General features: G+C 42.9%; 1 protein-coding gene across 1 annotated transcript in view; it reads left to right on the forward strand.

Annotated features, from left to right (window-relative positions):
* Positions 1-2,061: 2,061 nt before the first annotated feature.
* The window catches only part of col5a3a (collagen, type V, alpha 3a), a gene marked incomplete at its 5' end in the record, with an annotated part of 58,090 nt that continues 37,651 nt past the window's right edge, over positions 2,062-22,500 (forward strand). Inside the window, 4 exons of the mRNA XM_080523308.1 lie at positions 2,062-2,080; positions 19,654-19,821; positions 20,096-20,309; positions 21,180-21,342. Coding sequence (XP_080379434.1) covers positions 2,062-2,080; positions 19,654-19,821; positions 20,096-20,309; positions 21,180-21,342 — 564 coding nt within the window. The remainder of the gene's footprint in view (positions 2,081-19,653; positions 19,822-20,095; positions 20,310-21,179; positions 21,343-22,500) is intronic.

A 22,500-nucleotide genomic window follows, 5' to 3' on the forward strand; every position in this document is an offset into this window, starting at 1 on the left:
AAGCCTATTCTTTTTTGTGAAGATGCATGTTTGTGTTATCTTGATTTGCCCTGTAGTGCACAACAAATATACATTTGTTAACTAACCATGAAGTTCCCAACTGATACATCTCTGCGTATAGTCAAGTCATTTATTTCAACTTGAATTATTAAAAGGCCCATTAACATGACATTTAGAAAGCGAAATAGCCTAAACAAAAAGTGTAAAGCTTTCTGTAGGCTAGATAAAACCATTTTCAGTCAGAAGTATTTCATCTTTGACTGGCCATTCAAAAGAAACAATTGAAGTTCAAGATCAAAGGTCTATTATGGTGGTGCCCCGTTCATTGGCACCATTATTAGCCCATCATTTTGTACGGGTCAAATTTCAACAAAACCCCCATGCAACTAATTTGATCGATATTCCACATGCATTACAGCGTTGAGGCTCTGCTGCCATCTGCTGTCATAAAGAATCAGTGCACCAAAATTAGCCTACAGATGAAAACAATAATTAAAAAATGTGTAACACAATAGTTTCCCTGTCACGTTTATTGGCCATTCAAAGAAAATGTCTTTGGGTCATTTTTTTTATACGGTGCCTTTTCCGTCCCCAGTACTAAATCATGTTGTATTTTGTCTAAATTTGGACAAATACTAATTCCATTAGGTTTTTCATGTATAGTAAATTGTTATTTATTATGATTACAATGATATGGGCTTCTAAGTTGTTGTTTTCTACATTTTAAAAGCTTTGGTTAAAGATGTAAATTGGATTTTGCATGGGATTTGGGATGTCCCCAGTGTAGTTCATTCAACTTCAATCCAAAAAATAACTATTAAAAACATATACATTTCCAAATATGTTATTACTATTTCATTTTCCTGATCAATATCTATTGAAATCAAATATAGTTTTTACCATTTTTTAAAAAAATGTTGTACAAAAAATTAAGGTTTTGCTTACAATATTGCTTGTCCCTGCGATCACTGTCCACCCTGTTATGCTGTGTTAATGTCCCTTTTAAAAGAAAACCATATTTCTCAATCACATCACTCTCATGAGGTGACATCACATTAGTGGAGGGGATTTCAAATGTGGTAAGCTGTGTGATTTTCTACCTCTTTTACCATCTGATTTTTATGTTTTTATCCAGTGAGTTTAATGTGGTTGACCATAACGTGTCCACCCTGTTATGCCTAAATATTGAGGAGATCAATCAAAATTGAATAATTTCAAAAAAAGTATTTAGTGCAAATTAGATTCCTCATCAAGTATTCATGGTCTTTCTAGGCATTATGCTAACACAGGCAGGCTAAAGGCTAACTTTAACTCAAAATGTCCACACTGTTAGTGTCCACCCTGTTATGTGTCCACTCTGTTCTGGAGACACTCGCCCTATTCAACTACAGAGGGTATTCTAAATAAAATACAATTTAGGTGCCTGAGCTCGACCACTATGTTTTTCAACAAGCTAGATATGTCCTTTATATAATAGAACATTAAAATATAGATAAATCAACTATTTATTTTTCACAAGTTATGAAGTCCAAATGGCACTGTATTAAAAAAATGACCCCTTTGCATTATTTAAAACTGCCTTTAGTTATAGGCTAAGACATTTAGAAAAAAGACACAGTGTTAGAAGTTGTAGCAGTGCCAAAGTGGTCAGTTCTGAAAATGATTTTGTATCATATTTCCATCATGGAGATATGACCATAACGAATTGTGGACATTCTGGACTAGGACCTTCCTTTAGGATGGGCGTTGCAAGGAGTCAAGGTGCAGACGATAAGATTCCGTAGCACAATAGGGTCATAGGGCAAAGGTCACACCCCTGTTAGGGCTTGTTGATCATCATGTCGGGGCCACAGCTGCGTGGACAGAGAGGGTATGTGAAAACTGCCTCTCTCTCCCTCTATTTCTCTTTCTTGTGTCTTGCCCACTCCCAAATGCACCACGGAATCTCACTCTTTATCACAGATAGACAAGACAATGAATGCGACTGTTCTTTAGAGATATGTAAAACATATAGTACATCCTTACCCTGCAGCCCATATCATAGAGTCATTATGTAACATCATGAGCATGGGCTACAGAGGTCAGTATGTTTTATCGGGGATAGTAGAGTTAGTCAGTCACACAACATACAGATTGTTACAAACATCAGAGGTTTTCTAGGATGTGTGTCTCTTCTGAGGTAAACTGAGGTTATTTTTGGACAGACCTCTACTGCCCAGAGCCTCTTTCTGAGGCAGTTATTCATTTCCGTCATCATTTTGAAAGGAGAGATTTTTCCCTGGGGCAAGCATATTTCAACTATGACTGGAATCCCAGCCTGATCCACAAAGGGTCAGTCTGTAACTAATGGAGTGGACACAAGTTTAGCCTTGCTGTGAGAAATTCTACCGCAAGCATATGACAGATGGGAGAAAAAGAGTAGAAAAAATATATTTTAATAAGAATGTTTACATAACAGTGTTGTGAAACACTTTCTGACTTCCAAGATACAGAATTCTCCACCTAGAACAGATTTATCATACATGATTCACTTTTCATTGCAATGGAATTGCAGTACTGTCATAAATAACAGTGCAATTTAATTCATTTAACCTTTATCTATATAAGACTAACATCTTGGTCCAAAAGGGAAACATAATATTCTCTCCTTTACTTGAGAATAATGGAGTAAGAGGTTTTAAAAATACATATGATAAATGTTTTCTGACAATATGGAATTCTTTTTAAAAACAATGGGAGCAACCATGTGAGATCAACTAACTGTTGAACTGTTGAACTGAAAAAAGTCTTTGACCTCCATCTTTGACATATCTGGTTCACATTATCTAAAGCAATTCAGTGGTGCAGATTCTTACCATCCTTGCAAGGGACTCATGACAATAAATTGCTAGATGTGGAACTAGGTCTGTACTTTCCAGAGATACTAAAAATGAACACAAGAAAACACACATAATATTTTGTTATGTGAATTTTGTTGTATATCAATGCGTGTGTACTGTGTGTGTGTGTGTGTGTGTGTGTGTGTGTGTGTGTGTGTGTTTGGTGTGCGTGTGTGTGTGTATGTGTGTCTGTGCGTGTGTGTGTATATTTTGGGGTTTGTCGGAAGGTGACCCCATAGTGTGTCCAGTGGTAGGCTAAGTAGAGCAGACAGTGGAGGTGTGTAGGGGGGCAGGAGTGGGGTCAGAGGCATTCCTGTCGTGACATTCCCTGTCCCCGTGGAGAAAGTGGACAGGTGTGTGGATATACAGAGATGAGGAGGGAGTGATGAAGGGGGGATGATGTGAGCCACCTCCCAGCTATCACTCTGGTATTTCATGTCAGAGAGAGAGAAAGAGTCACACACACAGAGAGAGAGAGAGGGAGAACATTTTGAGAAAGGGGAAGAAAGAGAGAGAGAGGGGAGGAGGGAATGGTGCAGGCCCGGACATGTTGGTTTTCCCCTGTCACGTGCTCTCCTCTCGCTGTGTCAAGTATAAATCCTTCCCTCCCTCTCCTCCCTCCTCATTCTCATTCTCATTCCCCACTTACTCTACTCCTCCTCCACACCAGTCTCCAAATTGCTTTCCATCCTTGTTCCTCCCTACTACTCCTCCCCTGTAACTTTCTCCTCCACCAACTGGGACAGGTGTACTATACTGCAGTGTCATGGAGAAAGTGTTGCCAAAATACAATTTCTCTGCTCCTTTTCCCCTTACACTATGCCCTTATGCCCTCTGACCTCTTAGTGCACCCCAGCTGAGCCCTGAGCCCCATCCGCCCCTCCACCTCCCCCTAGGGGGTCAAATCAGCCTTACTAGAGAGAGGCAACACATGTGCTTTCTACTGACTGGGCTCTTCTCTAAGAATCATAGTCAATTTCCTGAATGCGGAGCAGAAGGATATATTAGCATATCCCTGTGGAGCCCTCACTTGTGCCGGTTTTATTACAGGAATACTGACAATGCAATTTACATTCATTTCACTGAACATGGTGATTAAGGCTACAATATAAGATAGAATCATAAGGCTTATAGAGATATAATAATTTAAGAATTGGGCTCACATAAATCCAGACACCTGGTTACCGGGTTTGCAGTAATTGAAAAGGGCTGAAAGTAAATTTCATGGACTTATGAAAGGCTTGGCTACAAAGATGGACATTTGATTCTATTGTACAATGCATGTAGAAAGACTTACACTGTTACATTTTCGGTAGAACCTAGCATTGATTGTCTAATTGTCTTAGCTTATTCTGCTAGATCGCCTCCCCGGCATATAACAGTGGACACCAGAGTGGTTCTGCTGAATGCTGTCGGAAGGACTGGCTCTGAGAGCACAAACACTGCTTGTGTGAAAGAGCCCAAAGGACTGGAATGTTTGCTACAGGTCAGGAGTGGCGCTTTCTGCTCTTTTGTGTGCAGTCTGCTGAGGAGGTGTGGAATGCAAACTTCCCAAGAACAGAGGAGGGGAAAAAAGAAAGGAAAAGAAAGAGTGGTAGGGGGACTGGGAGGGAAAAAGCTTTAAGTAACAGTGGCTTTAAGTAACTCAGAGAGAGAGAGAAAAGAGGGAGAGAGAAAGTTAAGAGGGTTCTACAGGAAGTAGAACTCAAGAGGGAGAGAGAGATGGAACAGAGTGAGTGAGTATGGTTTTGTGGGAAGTGATTGTTTGAGCAGCTTATTTAGGAGAGTTGATCCTACATGTGAATTAGCTTTGTCATCCCCCATCTCTAATTATTATAATTAACACCATACTGGCAACTCCCCCTACAAAACCCTCCGCTGACATGTGACCATGGCCAGTGGGAGGGCGGGGGTCAGGTGGGGGGGGGGCGACATTTCCACCCACTTTCACGTCACCATGCCCCCAGTGTGGTGTTTTAATAGCTGAATCGGGTTAGCAATATAAAATGTGTAGACATCAGTGTAATAACTCTCCTCTTGCTCCAATTCCTCTCCTGCCTTGTTTATTTTTTGTTTTTGCTGTTTTGTTGTTTTTGCCCTGACATTGCGCTAGCTCTAGACACAAGACATAAGAGAGCCATGACAGTTTTACCAGACAATCACACCCTTGTTCATGCAGTGTGTGAGGGACCTTATGGCCTGCTCCTTTCAGGACTTCATTAACTCCATTGTTCTTAATGTGGGTGGCAAAACTACTCATCTCAACCAGTAATCCTTTTATATTTAGTATATCAGAAACTCTAACCTCCATCCCCACACATTCACACAGTAACATTTTCACTGATGTTTCTAATAGTCTGTTATAATGTGATGCAGACAAAGGCAACACAAGCTTTATCCTGGCTTAGCAAATGTCATAAAGGACGTTTTTTGGAAGTCATTTTGTCATTTTGTCATCACTATTCCGAAAGGGATCAAAAGTAGACCACAGTAATTATGAGCAAACTTTGACTGCAGCAAACTCAGTCATCTGTTGCCATCTTCAAGACTTTGGACTTTGGACTGGAGCTGAAATAAACGTCTGTGTGTGTAGGGGAGGGGGGATGAGATCAAGGCAGTAATATATTATCATTACTATCATCTATCATGATCTGCTCAGCATGCCTCCTGGTAATGTAGATAGATCTGGAATCACTTGACAGTGGATTTAGTTGGGATTTATATCAGCAGGTGTGGTGTAAAGACACTGTACTGTAACTACTAGCTAGCACATACTGTATATAAACTCAAAAGCTTCACCATGCCGTATGGAGCTAATTGTGGAGATATCTTCCTCTGGTCTATATTGTTAACAGTCAAGGGGCTACGATGGATACATTTAATTGACCATTTAGCAGACGCTTTTAATCCAAAGCAAAAAATAGAGATTACTGGGACATTCTCCCTGGAGTAAGTGCCTTACTCATGGGCACACTAGTGGTGGTGTCCCAGGTGGGATTTGAACTCATGACCTTCCGATCATCAATCCAACTCACTACCCCCTAGACCGCCACTACCACATCATCTTTATCTCCCACCATGTAACTTATGTAGAACGATGTGTGTGGGGGGGTTACCTTCCTTACCAGTCTGACAGATGAACCTACATTCTCTTTCCAGATCCTTGAGTCTTATTCAGTGCCTCCATGTTCTTAGTTTCCTACACTCAATCAGTTATGGATGTCAGGGGCTGTCATAAGCCAATTTCCTTTCTTTTTAAATATACTTTGTGTAGACCACATATTAGCTTTGGTTTCATGTGCCTTGTGTATTATACACAGATGTTAGTAATGGTCTCCTTGTGGTGAGTAGGCTGTTCTTTTCCAACCAATCTGTCTCAACTCATTTAGAATGCTTCGCACAAACAATCAAATTCATCATTACACACACAATCACTTTCATACATACACAATCACTTTCATACACACACAAACAAATTCATCATTACACACACAATCACTTTCATACATACACAATCACTTTCATCATTACACACACAATCAACTTCATGATTGCTCACACAATCACTTTCATACACACACACACACACACACACACACACACACACACACACACACACACACACACACACACACACAATCAACTTCATCATTACACACACAATCATTTTCATACACACACAATGACATTCATCATTACACACACAATCAACTTCAACATCATTAGCAGGTGTGGGTGCGGGAGTCCATCCAAACATGTGTCTTGTCCACCCCATCAAAAGTTAAGACTTTTTTTCTTCATAATTGTTGATATTCCGGGGACTAATGTTTAATGTCATATTACCGCTGGCACCCCCCCCCCCCCCCCACCCCCTCGGCTTTGCTACCGCTAGCACCCCCACCCCCATTATGTCACAGTGGGCTATCAGTGTAAGTACTGTAGAAAAAGTGGGTTAGAAGGCCAAGCTAGAGGATGATATATGCTTCTAGAGACAACTCATAATGAAATGCAAACGAATGACATCATAGACCTATCAAAGCATCTACCGGGAAGATAAATGTTATGTAAGATGGTTATCTTGGTGCTGCTTTAAAAAGAAGAACATTACATATAAAAAAACGTTTTTCACTTCCAAACATACATATATATATCAAGTGTCTGGCAAGCAGAAAGTCAGTCACCTTTTCACTCTGAATCTTCAGATGCATATTTCCTCCACCGGACAGACAGCCTGCTGTTCTGTCCTAGCATGTTCTGCAACTTAGGAGAAAATAGAGGCAGTCAATTGAAAAGCCCAGCATGCTACTGTAGGCTTTCTAATCCCAGACTCTCATCATCTCCCTTTTATGCTCAAGTCATTTCAGAATTATATTAACAACATAATGGGATGATGACAGAATATACCTCCTCACACCTACTCCACAGCTTCCACCCGCTTGATGATTAAATATAACAGGTCTCCATCATCATCTACTCACCCACTGCCATTTACAGTGAGCAGATCATACAGTAGCACTTAACTACCACTTTCCTAATGTTTCTGTGAGAAACGTCTACTGTAACTGATAGTTGCACTTACAATCTGCACAAAGTACTGTATTTATAAGTAACTCTTGTCAGATTTATGTTTGAGAAAGTGGCCTCTGAGATTCTGTGTTTCTAGATCTAGTTGCGTAGATCTCCTCTTGTTTTTTTTCAGTAAAGTCTTTGATAGATTCATCTCCTGGGAGCCTTGATCTCTGTTGGTTTTCCCCCTCATTACATTAGAAATGTACAGTATGTCAAAACACAGATGGGGATGAATGTGGTGTCTTCGTCTTCCGCATGTTGCCAGTGTGTACAGAAGAGACACGGAGAGACCGCTAAACAGAACATGAAATATCTGGCTTCATGCCTTCTGTTGAACATTGTTCTACATGTGTTAAAGAGCTCATTTCAACAATTAAAATGACATATTATTTATCTTTATTTAATTGTCAGCCTATTTTTTAACCCTCTTGAGATAATTAATGTTGACACATAAATGGTTTGTGACAACAGGGTAGGATTTCCTTCTTATAGGAAGTTGATCCCTATGCTTGTGTTGTGGTTCCTTTGAGGGTTTCAACAAATGTAGAAGTGTCTCCCTCTTGAAAGTCAGATCTGGTGCCAACCATGACTCAAGTCTGAATCTGGACTCTAAGTCTGAGTCAGCATCACCGAGGTGAGGTGCAACGTAAAGGCAGTCCAAGGCACTAAGGCCTGTGCAGATGAATCAAACCATGCATGTTTGCATTGCATGTATACAGTATATTGATTTGTATTGATTTCCCTTAATGAGGGTAAACAGTCTTGGAAAACCAGCGGAAAAAGTGGAATAGCAAACTGTGTGTTTCTGTTTATTCTGTTTATGGTCAATACCACATTGTTCCAAGAGAGGAGTTGAGACATGTTCAGACAAAGAGAGAAACCATGAGAGACCAGACTTGCACGTGGTGTGACTCTAAGAGAGAGACTGAGGTTGACTAGTCTAGCCCACTGTTGAGAGGGGTAGAAAGGAGTAGTTGGTCTGGTCTGGTGTGTGACAATGCAGTGAGGGGCCAAAGAGCTGTACAACTGTACTGTACGGGTCCTTGGGGGGGCTGTTAGTACACAGCACATGCTCTGGAAGTATTTCTCACACTGAGCTCTGACTACCGACTGCACTGTTAGTAACTATCTGCTAAAACCTGTCTGGAATGTGGGTCTAACTCAGGGGAGCTAAGCCTGTGCTGTGGGAGTAGGAAGAGGAGGCGGGGGGGTCTCCTGTTTACCTAGGGGATAAACCTTAATCTTTAAAGTTATCAATGTGTTTCTGGGGCTTGGTCACCAATGCTCACTCCTGTACCCCTTTCTGACTCTCTATACCACTCTCCACATTGCCATTCCTTATAGAGCCCTGTTCTATCATAACAACTTTATTTATTGTTCTCAAATGAAAACATTTGCTCATGTCCATGTTTTTTTTCTCACATGGAATGATACAGTATGTGTCTGCCTCACCACACTATTTCCTCTTAAGCATTTAGCTGTGGTTCTGCTGAGAGTGAAATACTGGAGATGATGAGCAGCAGCGTTAGATAATAAAAGAGGTTATTGTGAGGTTTGATGGATGTCTCTCTCCCTCTCTCCGTGGTGAGAGAGAACTCTTCTCTCTGGTCCCTCCGGGAGGCGCCTGTGAGAGCCAGGCTTCTGCTCATCCCTTGCCAAAATGCACTCTGGGACTTCAGCTCTTCCTGGCCCCTATACAAAGGCCTGTCGTGGCCTGGGCTTATGGTGATGTCAACTTTGTTAATTCTCCAATTAGAAAGCCTGTTCATGTAAGGCGAATAGCCTTAGTGCATGTCTCAACGGAACCCCCAGTCATCGTAGACTGGGTTTCTGGGCTTTTGACATAAGCGTTCACACTCTATACGGGCTCACTAACAGGGTCCCCATTGTTTGCATACCAAGCTCAGGGAGGACAAAGAATATGGGGATATCCCTGTAAAAACATGTTCTTAGGAAATGGGGAAACATCCAAAAATGTCTACTCGATATTCTGCCAAGAGTTGACGTGTACACAACTGCCCTTTCTCTGCTTTGCGTTTTCCTGTAGCCTATGGCCGTGAAAGGAAAGCTTACAGGGTGACAGGGGACGACACCATCCAATAATGTTGAGGACCACAATTAGAGGACCGTGGTATGATCAATCATCTGACCTTAAATTGGGGTTGTGGAGTGTGTGCTGGACTGGACTGTGAGTAGCCACTGGACTCTCACCTTCCAGAGCTGTATAGGTGACGTGGCCCCCAGCCATAACACGGTCAGGCTGCTGCTTGTATGTGTTTTGGAGAGAGGTTGGAGAAATGTTGGAATGAGATTAGAGTGATGGACGAGAGAGTCTCAGATGGTCTAGAGGCAATCTGGCTGTTGTACTGCTTGGACTCAGTAGGAGTACTGTAACTCCCCTGTTTATTTATTAATGTGATGTTCAAAGCTGGGATGCATCCTCCCCTGACTGTGTATGAGAAGAAAGGTAGCAAACTCCACTCCTAATTTGTGTAGAAACGTTAATGGTGTGTACCTGAGTGCAAAGCATTCTACAGCATAATAATCATCAACATCATGAACATAATCATCATCAACGTCAAGTGCAAACATTTGCATTGAATCCAAATATCCACAAAACCATGGTCACAATCAATGTTGACATAATGTAGGCCATTGTCAACAATCTAATAGGTTCTTCGTAACAGACCACAAATCTCTAATTATTGCCAACACGACACTGACCATGTAGGCGCTGAGATGCTATCAGGAATGATCAGGAGTAATAAACGTGTGCGCACCAGAGGGAAGCTGGTGATTTATGACATGTGTGTCCTCTGGAGGCACAGTTTCTCATCCATTCCCCCCAGAGTCGCGAGACACCGTCCTATGGGAGGGGAGAGGAGGAGGAGGAGGAGGAGGAGGGGAGCGAGGGAAGGAGGGAGGGGGGTGAGAGACATTGAATGAGAGGGACAGAGTGAAGAGGAGAGGATTCTCCCAAAAAACTTCTCAAACTAGCAAGTGAAACATCAGACCGAGTGGTCTCGAGCGCTGCACTAGTTTCTTCACCACTCCACGCATGGCTGCTTAAGTTCCTTCACACTTAGTTTTTGTATCATAAAGTTGTTTGGCGGAGGCAAGGGAGTCTCTGCTCTGAAAGATGGACCGCTTACAGAGGACGGCGGCGTGCAGGATAATACCGCTATTTCTTATCCTACTGCACGCAACAACGACACTAGCTGGTAAAGTATTTGGCGGAATACACCTGCTAAGAAATAATAATAATTTAAAAAGTCTGTCGTTTCATTTAACGGACTGTCAAGAATAGGTGGCATGAGTTCCCTTTTGTTGATAAAAGTTAGTGTCTTTTGTTGATAAACGTTCGTGTTCGGTTGTTTTGTTTGTCACTTGTTTTACTGATTTTTATTTTTATTTATACCCTACAGAGAGACTTTCTGCAGAACAATAGAAAACGTTATTGGGTGTGATGAATACATTCCTCAAGTTCACAATGCAGAATGTTTGCGAGACCCTCATCTACAAGGATGATATCTCTCTTTCCGATCTCACTGGACATTTAGCGATGCTGCTCGTTTGAACTTGTCCACTGAGTTGCGTTGGTTCGGGATTCAACTCTAAAGGAAGCGTTAATGCGTTAGAATATTAATAGATAATGAGATGAGGTTTTTTCTTTTTTTTTCGCTCGGAATTTCCCGACTTTTAATGACTTTGAAATGTAAATCCTAGTTTTAATAGGCTTATCAATATTTCCATAACCATTCTGTGCGTCATAGCGAATTACCGGTGCCTGTGGTGTTTGTTGCCTAAGCTTGTCCAACATCCCCCTTTGCATTCTAATCATAGACCTGTAGCATCGTTTTGGTGTTTGAATTTTAATTTCCCATACATAGCCATGTCCATGCTTGCATTGTGTTTCAACAGTTTGGATTTCAGGTTTCTTCTGTGAGGGGGAATAGACTCACTCCTCTGGAGCTGTGATGTCATGTTCTAGTTTGCTTGTGACCAGTGTCGGTTTACCGTGAAACGGTTTAACGTTGGCTTGAGAAGGAGGTGAACGGCTGAACACTGACCGACCCGAGTAGATTAAAATTCCTGTCATGGAGCTGTTTAATGTACTGGTGTAGCTTAGCGTGTCATGACTGTTCATAAGAGTTTGTCTTATAGCCCTTGTCTGTCATTAATAATCAAATGTGTATGTTATGTCCATGCATTTATGACAGTGTTGTTATTGTGTTATTCATAGGAATAGGAATAGGAAATAATTAATCATGGATAATGGAGTTTCCATACATGATATACTGTATTCCCATTAGGGTTGTTGATACTACCATGTAGGTCATTAGTATCTCATATTCATATGCATCAGGTTAAATGAAAGAAACAGCATGATTGGATTGGTGGCTTTTGACTGGCTTCAAAAATGTCTTATGCATGCTTAACTGTGAATGTACTGCTTTTGGTTGCCCTTTTCGCTCTATAAGCCTGGGTTAACTATAATGGGCTGGGTGGACGGTTAAGACGCTATGGATTGGATTGGCCTGCTCATAGCCTTGTGGTTGATAACAGGAGGCCATACTCAACTTATGGGCCTGCTCACCTGTCAGGTGTGATGCCATTCCAGCCCCCCAAATCTCCTGAGATGACCCTTAATGACCAGCATTTGGACTGAGAGTCTGAACTCTTATTTGGGCCTCAGCCTGCCACCCACCTCTCTCTGTGGGTTATTAGGTCTGCGAGGGGGGGGGGGGGGGGACGCCCTCTGGTAGTATCTCGAATGTCTAGGAACAGAAGTAGACTATTTCCTTGCAGGTGCTCCAGGTAGAGACTGCCTGGTGTAGAGACATGCCTCAACAGTGAAAGTTAACCCTCTGGTCACCAGACATGTTTTTTTTAAGAGGTCTCATTTTCACCAGTGACTTTCCAGATGCACCTTTTTGTGGTTTTAGATATTCCCTGGAATTGATGGACTAGATTACGAAAGTGAAGCCAGAGGAAAAAGAATACGACACCAAAAGCACAGATATTGATTGGCTGTATGGTTTCGGTTTTCTGTAATGAGGGGGTTAGTGGAGGCAGAAAATAATGTTATGCTTTGAAAGTGTTGCTGGATAGTTTGAGTTACTGATATGGCAGTGCAGGATGTGATGGTGCTTGATAGCATGTGGAGCAGTATCAATGTGAGAATGTTTTCACATATGCTGTGTGTGTGTGTGTGTGTGTGTGTGTAGCTCGTGTGAGTGTGTACAGTATGTGTGTGTGTGTGTGTGGGCACTATGTGTGTGTGTGTGTGTGTGTGTGTGTGTGTGTCTGTGTGTATGTGCATGCTGTGTCACAATAAAACTGTACTTTGTAGTTGTTTGATGACAGGAGGAGAGACATTCTTGCACACGTCCACAGTGTGTGACTCCTCTGTTCCTCTGCCTATCCACTTTTTTTTTTCAATGGCTGCGGAAGGAGGGGGTTTGTTTTTATTTCATATGCCGTATCTCCTCATTTACATTTGCGTCCCGCTGCCTCCCCCGCCCTGGCAGTATGACAGAGGGGAATTCACGCGTGCAGCCCCCTCTCTGTGTCCCATTTGATCCTGCTGCTTTGCTGATCCTGCGATCCAGACTCCCATAGGAGGGGGCAAGCCTTGTTCCCCTTTGATCCAGCTACAAATGAGTAGCAAATGAAAACAAATGAAAAAAAGATGGTGAATTTAGAAACAGAAAAAGAGGAGAGGAAGCAGTTGTTGCCTCTTAGTACTACTGCCCTTTCCGCTGCCACAGGCGGTGTGGTCTTCTAATGGAAATATTAAACATCATTGTGCTGAGGTTAAACTTAAGTGCTGAGGTTAAACTTAAACAGACATGTGTGTCCTCTGTTGATGTGGAATTTGGCTTCCATTCTGTTTTAGACTAACTGTTTGGAATTCCCCCACATCTAATATTTGTACATAATGCTAAACATCTCATGGCGCCAAATCGATACTGAGAAATACACATCTGGCCTCCAGAAACTGAACAACCCCCCTCCCCCAGACCCAGGTCCCCATGTAAGTGAGCATCGGATGGTTCCTGCTGCTTTCAGATGACTGAGGCCTTTTCTGCACAGATAGAGACCCCTCATACAGTACAGTATGAACACACCTCTCTGTGGTATCCCTTTACCTGTCTTGGGAGGGGATGGTGGTGGGGGTAGAAGGATTGGCTCATTGTAATGCATGGAATGCAATTAGGAATGGTGTCAAACATGTGTGTTTGATAACATTTCTCAATCCATTCCATGCATTAAAATGAGCCAATCATTCAATGCCTACCCCCACAAGCCTCCACTGCTGCCATACATGCCTTTATCCCAGGTTATGGACCATGGACCATAGCAAACTCTTATCATAGCCATACACTGTACATCATACATGGTCCCCTTTGGATGACCAGACTGTATAAGTTACTATCTGACCAAAATCATGTGTAACAGTGGCAGTCTAATTTTAAACAATACAGACATCCCATCATACTGAAGACTTGGGCCTGTTTTCACTCAAAGAAATGGGTTCGACAAACCAGTCCATAAGCACTGGCACCTCGTAGTAAACTGTAAAAGGCTAATGGTCTTTCTTTCAAAGCAACATACACTGTATATCAACTAAGACTGGAAATGCATAACGTTACAGTATCAGCAGTAACTGAAGACCAACTACAAAGAGATAAGTCTGGTGTGTTACATGTGTGTATTTAGCATGCACATGAAGGGAGTGTCATGTTTTGGTTCCTCTAACCATAATACCTCAGTATTATGATATCTGAGAGAGTGATTAATTAGGAAGGGTTGACAGGGAAAATGTGTGTGTGTGTGTGTGTGTGTGGATTGGGAACGGACGGAGAGAGGGGCCTAGAAGGGCAGGTGTTTCCTCTCCGGGCCCAACTGTGCTTGGTCAGTCTGGCCCTCATGCAGTGAGCAAACATCAGCAGAACAAACTGTGGCGGTAGAAGAATGTGATGGTGACGTGTGACGGAGGGAAACGCGTAACCAAAACAAATGTGTCCAGAAAGCCAGTGTCAGCGCCATGCACACATTCACTCACACTGGACATCGAGTAAGCTTCACCACTGAGACTAGTTACTGACCCACTTTCAGCACATACACGAATCACGGTGTAAGGATAACAGAGTCACAAACTATGCGGTAGCCATTTCTAGCATTGTAGGCCTGTTGGTCATTGTGAGAGGGGTTGTACTGCAGACCGAAGAGGGACACACAGACGACTTTGTTACAGTACAGAACACACATGCTCAGATCTGTCAGGCTCACACATGTGTCCGTGCTCCTGACCCGTTGGACTGTGGAGGAGCGGGGAGACAGTTCAGCAGCACAGTGGTGAATCGGTGGATTCCGAGCGGTCTCCCACACAACCGCCAGCTTGAACGTCTCCCAACCTCCCAGTGATAACTCAAAGCAGACCCAGCTCCGAAGCCCAATCAACATGATACATATGAGAGTCTCCCAGTTAAACATTCTTCCCACACAGCACATTCCTCTGTCTCCATGTAAACCTTGCCCTGTTGGTAAGGTGGACCTTCCTGATTCTGTCCTCCTCAATACCCACATGGGCCCCACCTTAGTTGTGAGTGAGCTGTATGTTTGACAGACTGGTGACAGACAGGAAGGACAACAGAGGGAGAGCAGAAACTTGGCTTTTAGTGTGGGTGTTATCATTTTCTTATATAATAATATTATTGCTGTAAGAGGCGTGACTGTGTGTTTATTTGCTGAGTCATTTTGCAGAGTTTTGTATTGCACTTTTTTTTTTCTTGAATGTGTGAGTGTGTTACTGTGTCTGTAGTCTATATAACGTTTTTTGGAGTGCGTGGAAATGTGCATGAATGTGGACATCGAGCCTGAGTGATTGTGTTTAGTGTGTTTCTGGGTGTGTGTGTGTTCCTTTGTCTCTTCTCTTCTTGCCTTAGAGCCTCTGTCAGCCACACAGTGTCGACCCATGCCCTACAGGTCAGAGGTCGACTCATGGGTAATTTGATTAAGTCTAGCCCTCTGGGAGACTGACTGACAGACGGTGGCAGTGTTTTTTTAATCAGTGAATACCTTTTTTTTCTCTTTCATTAATCAATTATATTTGCTCAAATAAATATCGCCTAGATGACTTTTAATGAAAAGTGGCATCTAAAAAAACGTGAAAGCATTATAGAGGATTTTGAATGCCATCCATATACTGTACATACACTTGACATACATATTGCTGATATATATATATATATATATATATATATATATATATATATATATATATATACATATATAATATGTGCTGATCAGCTACCATCTCATGCATATCAAGGGAGTGATATGCATATCTTATGCAACTGTGGAACTGCCGTCTCTCCCCTGGAGTCTTCATCGGGTGTGGTCTCAGATGCTATGGGAACATCTCTCTGCCCAGTTTTATTCTGGCTCTAAAATCCCCTGTTCACAGGCGTGTTTGTAGTCAACAGCATTGGTATTGTTGGGAAGTTTTAAGAGTTCACGTGGGAGTGAAGCTGCTGTGAGTCATATCAGAGGGAATGTCTTCAGAGAATCCTGTGGAGGGGAGAGATTATGCTCATGTACATGTAGTACTGGACAGAGGTGGCGCTGGATTATATGGCTACAGGACAGGGACAGAGAGGATGCCCAGTACCACACTAGGCGGCCATTGTTGTGTTACATTACCAGTGGACAGAGGGAGTTCTGTGAGGGAGAGACGGTCTATTGATGCCTGTTCTCTCAGACGGTTGGCAGTGGACAGTAATGCCGTAGGGAAGCCATGTTGCTCTGAAACACAGGCAGAGTGATTCATGGAGTCGAACAGCCGGACCAGGAGAGGAGTCATCGAGAGAATGGGATGGAAACACCCAAATGTCACACGTGGGATGGGTGTCACTGAGTGGTCTTCTCAGTCAATGCCCTGTCAGAAAAGTGTTAGAAGCTGAGGCCTTATTCCCCTACTCTGGGCAAAGGAAAATATGTTCAACTGAACACTGACCTTACAGTATGTGGTACTGTAAAAAGCCCTAGTGTATTAATCTCTCCGCAAGGTTTGATGCAGTCTTACTCTCATCTCTCCAGTCAGAGGAACAGTATTACTGATTCAGGTAGATGATGTAGTTATGCAGAGAAGAAGAAAAAAAAAAAGAAAGGAGGATCAAACAAGTAGGCCTAGAGGTATATCAGAGGATAGGGAGAGGTAAGGTAAGGTAAGGTAAGGATGTAATGAGATTCAGGTAATGCTGGCTCAGGAAACAGTGCTGCAGGACAGGTAGATTGAACAGGGACTATTGGCACTACTACAGATGAAAGAGACAGATCCAACGCGGGGGGAGAGAATGTTGATCTTGGGTCTGCTCCAGACATCACATGGCCTCCTGCCACCTGTCCAGGGGCTTCTTTACGAGATAGCCCAGGAGAGGAACATTCCCCAGGATTGTGTAAATGCCCCCATGGAGCTGGCCCTACATGAATGGTGACTCTGGGACAAGAGGCTATGGGCTAGCGAGAGGTTAGCAGCATGGTTCATCTGTGTCACTGCTGTGTTTGATTTGCCTCTGTTTGTGGTCTGAGGAAGTATGGCATTATAGGGCCTAGTCTTTTATCCCAGCACTGATCAAACCCATTCCTGTCTTCCTCTCTGGCCGTTAATGAGAACCGGACCTCTCTCCAATCATGTGCCTGGTTCCTTCTCTTTTGTTTCAAAAACTACAAAATAGTTGGATGTTTGAATTATTAAATTCGTTTTGGAGATAAAATTCTAATTCAATAAATTAGTACATTTGATTCAAATGGACAAGAGTTGCCTTCCTTTGTGGAACAACTATCTTTGTTTGGCCTGTTGGTGGGACTTCCATTGTATTTGTAGTTTTTGTCTTGTCTGGCATTGTCATTGTGAAGATTGTTCCTCTATACGAGGAATTTCTCCTGCTCTTTCTATTGTTTCCCCCCATGGTGCTGCACATTTAGACTCCTGTCTTTACTGTCTTGAGAAATACTAGTGGGGTCAAATGTCAAACATAAGTGTATCTGTCAGTTAGAGCTATCTGAGATGGTTGAGTAACTTTTCCCTTGCTTCTGGAATACCCTGTTCTGGCTGATCAATGATACATTTCTGTGCATTCCATCATATTCAATGGGTAATGAAGTCACGTGCTGTGATGACACGTTTATGAGACGATGAGTCATTTAATTGGATAGTTTAGCTAAATAAGAGAGCATAGGGAATTAGAAAGTTTGTACAAAAACACTCATTGAGTTAGTATGTTTTCAGCACAGTGGTCAGGTGCTCTGCCTGTAACATTGAAACCCAAAGGCCTACCATAATTAGACCCATGCTGCAGCAGATTAACACACTGTTCCAAACATCATCGCCTTATGACCTGTTTGTGTGTATGTTTGTGTGTGTGCGTGTGTGTGTGTGTGTGTGTGTATGTGTGTGTGTGTGTGTGTGTGTGTGTTTGTGTGTGTGTGTGCGTGTGTGTGTGTGTGTGTTTAAAGATCTCTGACCTGATGAATTATTCATTGACATTTAGTTCTTGCTTTACAGTTATAGCAGGCAATTAGGATGGATATGCAGACCATCATAAATGTGTGTGTGTGGGCGAGTGTCTGTGAAGGAATAGTTAGTGTGCTTGACAGTTCTGTTTGTTAGGAACAAGCAACTCCTGTAATTATTTATATATAGGGATTGTTTATGCCTCCATATCAAAGTGAACTGTAAGCTCCTCTGTCTTAAGTACCTTTAAATCAGTACCTGATGTTTTCCATTGTGTTTCAGTCTGGCTCTAATTCACAGCTTAACCTATTTACAGTGTTGTTGCCATGCTCTGTGGGTGAGATTTGAGCTGGTCTGAAGAAAAGGCCTCTGCCATGCAAATAAATAATGCAATAAAATGTAACAGGGTGGTTTTCTGTAAGCAATGAGTGGGTACTGGTACTCTCTCTCCACATGTTTAATTAACAGAGAGAATAAAAGGAGTGTGATGGGGGAGAGCTATGGGGGGCAATTTGAATTTAGGATCCTCATTTCAAAAGCTTGGAATGCTAAGTGCCGAGTTTGCCCTTAACAGTCTCCTTTAACCAGCTGGCGGGAGACTCACTGCACAGTGCTCCGATCACACTAAACCTCAGGACAACACTTTATCAAGAAAATCAAATAATGGCCAAACAGAACTGGAAAACATTACATAAAACAAAGGCACATTACAATTATCAACAGGCCCAAAACTATAAAGCTATAATTGTAATGTGAATATCTACATCTTCTGTTAAATATTTATTTGCAGGGATTATCACTGATACACATATGACAGCAGCTTAGGAAAGGGGGAAAAGGTCGGCAACCAATCAAAATGTTCGGACTTTTATTCAGAAAAATGTAATGCACTTGCAAGCTAGTGTTGTTTTGTGAGCTTGCTAGCAATGTAAAGTAGCGTTATAGTTAACTAGGTAGTAGTGGGGATTACACATCGTTGCATTGCAATAGTTTGGATTGACTAGCGTGTGTGTCATTGATTTTCAACAACGTTGACATTTATTTCCATTTTTCAGAATAAAAGTCTGAACCGTTGGTCGGTTGCTGACTTGTTCCCCCTTTCACCAGCTGCCGTCACATATTTGGATATTAGACATGTGCATAATCAATGCCAGCAAAGTGTTCAGGCAGAGGGAGATAGATGATGTTGCTTGTTGCTGCTGGCTGGGGGCACGTGTCAGCTGTCAGGTGTGCTGGCGCAACAGGATTATGGAGTGGGCTGTGCTATGGCTCTATCCCATAATGATAGCCACACAAAGACACCTGCAGCCTCTTTTCTGTGGGGGGCTGTCTCCTCAAAACTCCCAGCTGCAGGAAGCACAATGAAAAACAGATTTCCAATGCCTCTAAACTGGCAGCTCATCAGCTCAATCACCACCATCACTTCACTTAGCCAGCCTCACAACAGCCTCATAACAAAAGAAAAAAAAAGCATGCATCTGCTGTGTCCCTTATGGTCCAAATTATGATGAATTTCTTTTTCACTCCCAATGTATAAAACAGATGATATTTTGACATAGACAAAGTGGAATTTAATGATCTCACGGCTTGAGACGATAATTTTAACTCAATATCTGTAGGTGAAAAAGTATTATCTATATTACTATATGCTGACTGGTCCTCCACTTCTCTCCCCTTGTCCAGCTGATGTCATTGATGTGCTGCGGGTCATGGAGCTGTCTGACGACATGGAGGGGGTGTCCATGGAAGCAGGCCTCTGCACCAATAGGAAAGACATGGAGGAGACGGACATGGCCTTCAGGATAGACAAGAAGATTCAGCTCAGCGCACCGACCAGACAGCTCTTCCCAGGTAGACACAGCTTTCTGATGTCTCTGCTAAGTAGTGTATCAAACTGACTTATAACTATTGGAATCCATTCTTTGCTTCACAGTCACAGAAATGTGAGACCAGGTACTGTAAGACCTTTCCTTAGTAGAGCATTTGCTTCGTGTAGAGGGTGCTCTCCATGCACCATGATTCTCACTGATTGAAGCTCAGCTGTCTGGTAGCTTGTTGTCATGTGTTGTTTTCAGAGTACAGTCTGTGTTGCAAAACCTGACCTCAGTGCTCTCCTCTCCCCCAGACTCCTCCTTCCCTGTGGACTTCTCTCTGATGACGACAGTGAGGGCTAAGAAGGGCAGCCAGTTCTTCCTGCTGTCTGTGTATGATGAGCAGGGTGTGCAGCAGCTGGGGCTGGAGGTGGGCCGCTCGCCTGTCTTTCTATACGAGGACCACCAAGGACAGCCCTCCCCAGAGCTCTACCCCCTCTTCAAGAGGATCAACCTGGCAGACGGAAAGTGAGTAGCAGTAGCACTGATGTCCCTTCTTCGATTGCCACATTATCACCTTAGGTTGACCTGTGTTTACCAGTTTGGAATTCACTAGTATGCATCTGGCTGATTGGTAGCTGTCCATCTCCCTGCCACGTTACCCTGCCTGTCCCTGAAGTCTACAGTTTATCACTATTGACCTAAGGAGACCCTACTTGACTCTGACATAAGCCTTTTCTCAATTGTTGACTCCTTGCGTCCTCTCCTCCGTCCTCCACTCGCTTCATCCTCAAAAAGCATTGGAGGAGAATATGTAAGGGGAGGAACCTAGATCTTCTCCTCCAATGCGTTCCAGTAGGACACGAGTGGAGAACGGAGGAAAGGATGTGAGGAGTCATGTTCCTAACAATTGAGAAAAGGCTATAGACGGCTCATACAATTTGTCTGACCCTGAGTGACCCAAAAGCATATACATAGGATAGACATAAAGCACATGACCTTCAATTAAGGGTCAATGACTTGACTTAACCCTGAGCTGGTTGTGAATCATCTGACCACAGAAACCCCACCCTCAGCCTGGTGCATCATGTACTGTCTAGATTTCACTCAGCTAGTGCAACATATTACCCTCTAAATCATCCCTACATGAACCTTCTATTATTACCTTTTAGTGAACTGTTGTTTTGTTCAGTCTCAGTGGGGGGAGACAGAATACACCATTCAACCTGACAGTTTGCAGTGCCTGCAGTGTAGAACTGTCACTACTCTTTACCAGGGACATGCACAAGTCACCCTTGCCCTTGATGCCCTTATTTGATGCCGTTATTTGGGAAGAAAAGCACCTACCCTTCCATCACTGCTCTTGACTATAACTGTTCCTCTGTTGTCTGTCCTCAGGTGGCACAGGATAGCCTACAGCGTGGAGGGCAAGTCTGTCACTCTCTACCTTGACTGTCACAAGGTGCAGACTCTGGAGTTACTGCGAGGAGACGCCCCTGTGGTCAGCACCGAGGGGGTCACCGTGTTCGGGACACGCCTACTAGACGAGGAAGTGTTTGAGGTAGGAGACCTGCCTGGGTGGGGCACCTGCCTGAGGTGGGGGTCGGTCAGATGTCATGTGGTCTAGACATGCAATATTTTATGGTTATTAGCAACAGACCACAAACTACTACTTATTGGATGTGAGAATAATCTACATTGGTTGGAACTTGCATTAATTGAATGCTGGACATTGAAATATGAAGTACAATAATATAGTATTCTATGTCCTATACACATAAGCGTTACACATAACTGTGTTGAGGTCTAAGGTTGCTTCAGATAGTCATTTGAACACAGTGGTATAAGCCATGGTATGCTGCTGTATATGTTTCTTATATTTTTGTACATTACTTGTTTCTTCCCTCCCTCTAAGGCACATTGGTGGGATTAAGAGAAACAGTAATCTTATATGAACTTCATAAAAATGCATGTTAAACCTGTGGAGACCTATTCACTAGACACTGTGTTGGCAAATAGAAGCTGACGTGAACCCACAGGCGGTCCCACCAACCCTGTTTTTAACTCAGATCTTTTCTCTCTTCTGAAATATGTATTCCAAGCTTTTTGAAATATGTAGACGTATTGTGTGTGTTTGTGTGTGTATGGATAACATAGAACATCCAGCCATAAACTCATTGTGTTTGGATAAAAGTTTGGGATTTGATTTGTTTCACTCCGTTTCTAATTTCACTCAGCGTTTGTAAGAGTTAACTTTGTGTGGATCAGAGGGGTTTGGAGGGGCGTTGCTAGGGTTAGGGTCGGCTGTCAGTCAGATGCTAGAGGACTAGGCGGTGTGTCTATAGGGGGAGGGGGGGACAGGTGCTGTTCAGACATGCTCTTGCCTCATCATTTCCACTGTGATGAAATACCTGGAAATGACACTCCTTTAATTGCATCCATGCCCAGGTGATTGTGACAGTGTTTGGAGGTTTTTGGTATGTTGACATTTGAATGGACATCTGTGTTTTTAGATGTTGTGGAGTCTGTGTGTGTGTGTGTGTGTGTGTGTGTGTGTGTGTGTGTGTGTGTGTGTGTGTGCGCGCGCGTGTGTGTGTGTGTGTGTGTGTGTGTGTGTGTGTGTGTGTGTGGGTCATTCCTGGTGGTCGTGAGGATTGATACTCTCAGAGGAGGAATTCCTGCTGCTCGTCCCAGTGTTTATCCCTACGGCGACACACGT

Source organism: Nansenia antarctica (genome assembly GCF_963989245.1).
Source record: "Nansenia antarctica genome assembly, chromosome: 2".
Taxonomy (NCBI): domain Eukaryota; kingdom Metazoa; phylum Chordata; class Actinopteri; order Argentiniformes; family Microstomatidae; genus Nansenia; species Nansenia antarctica.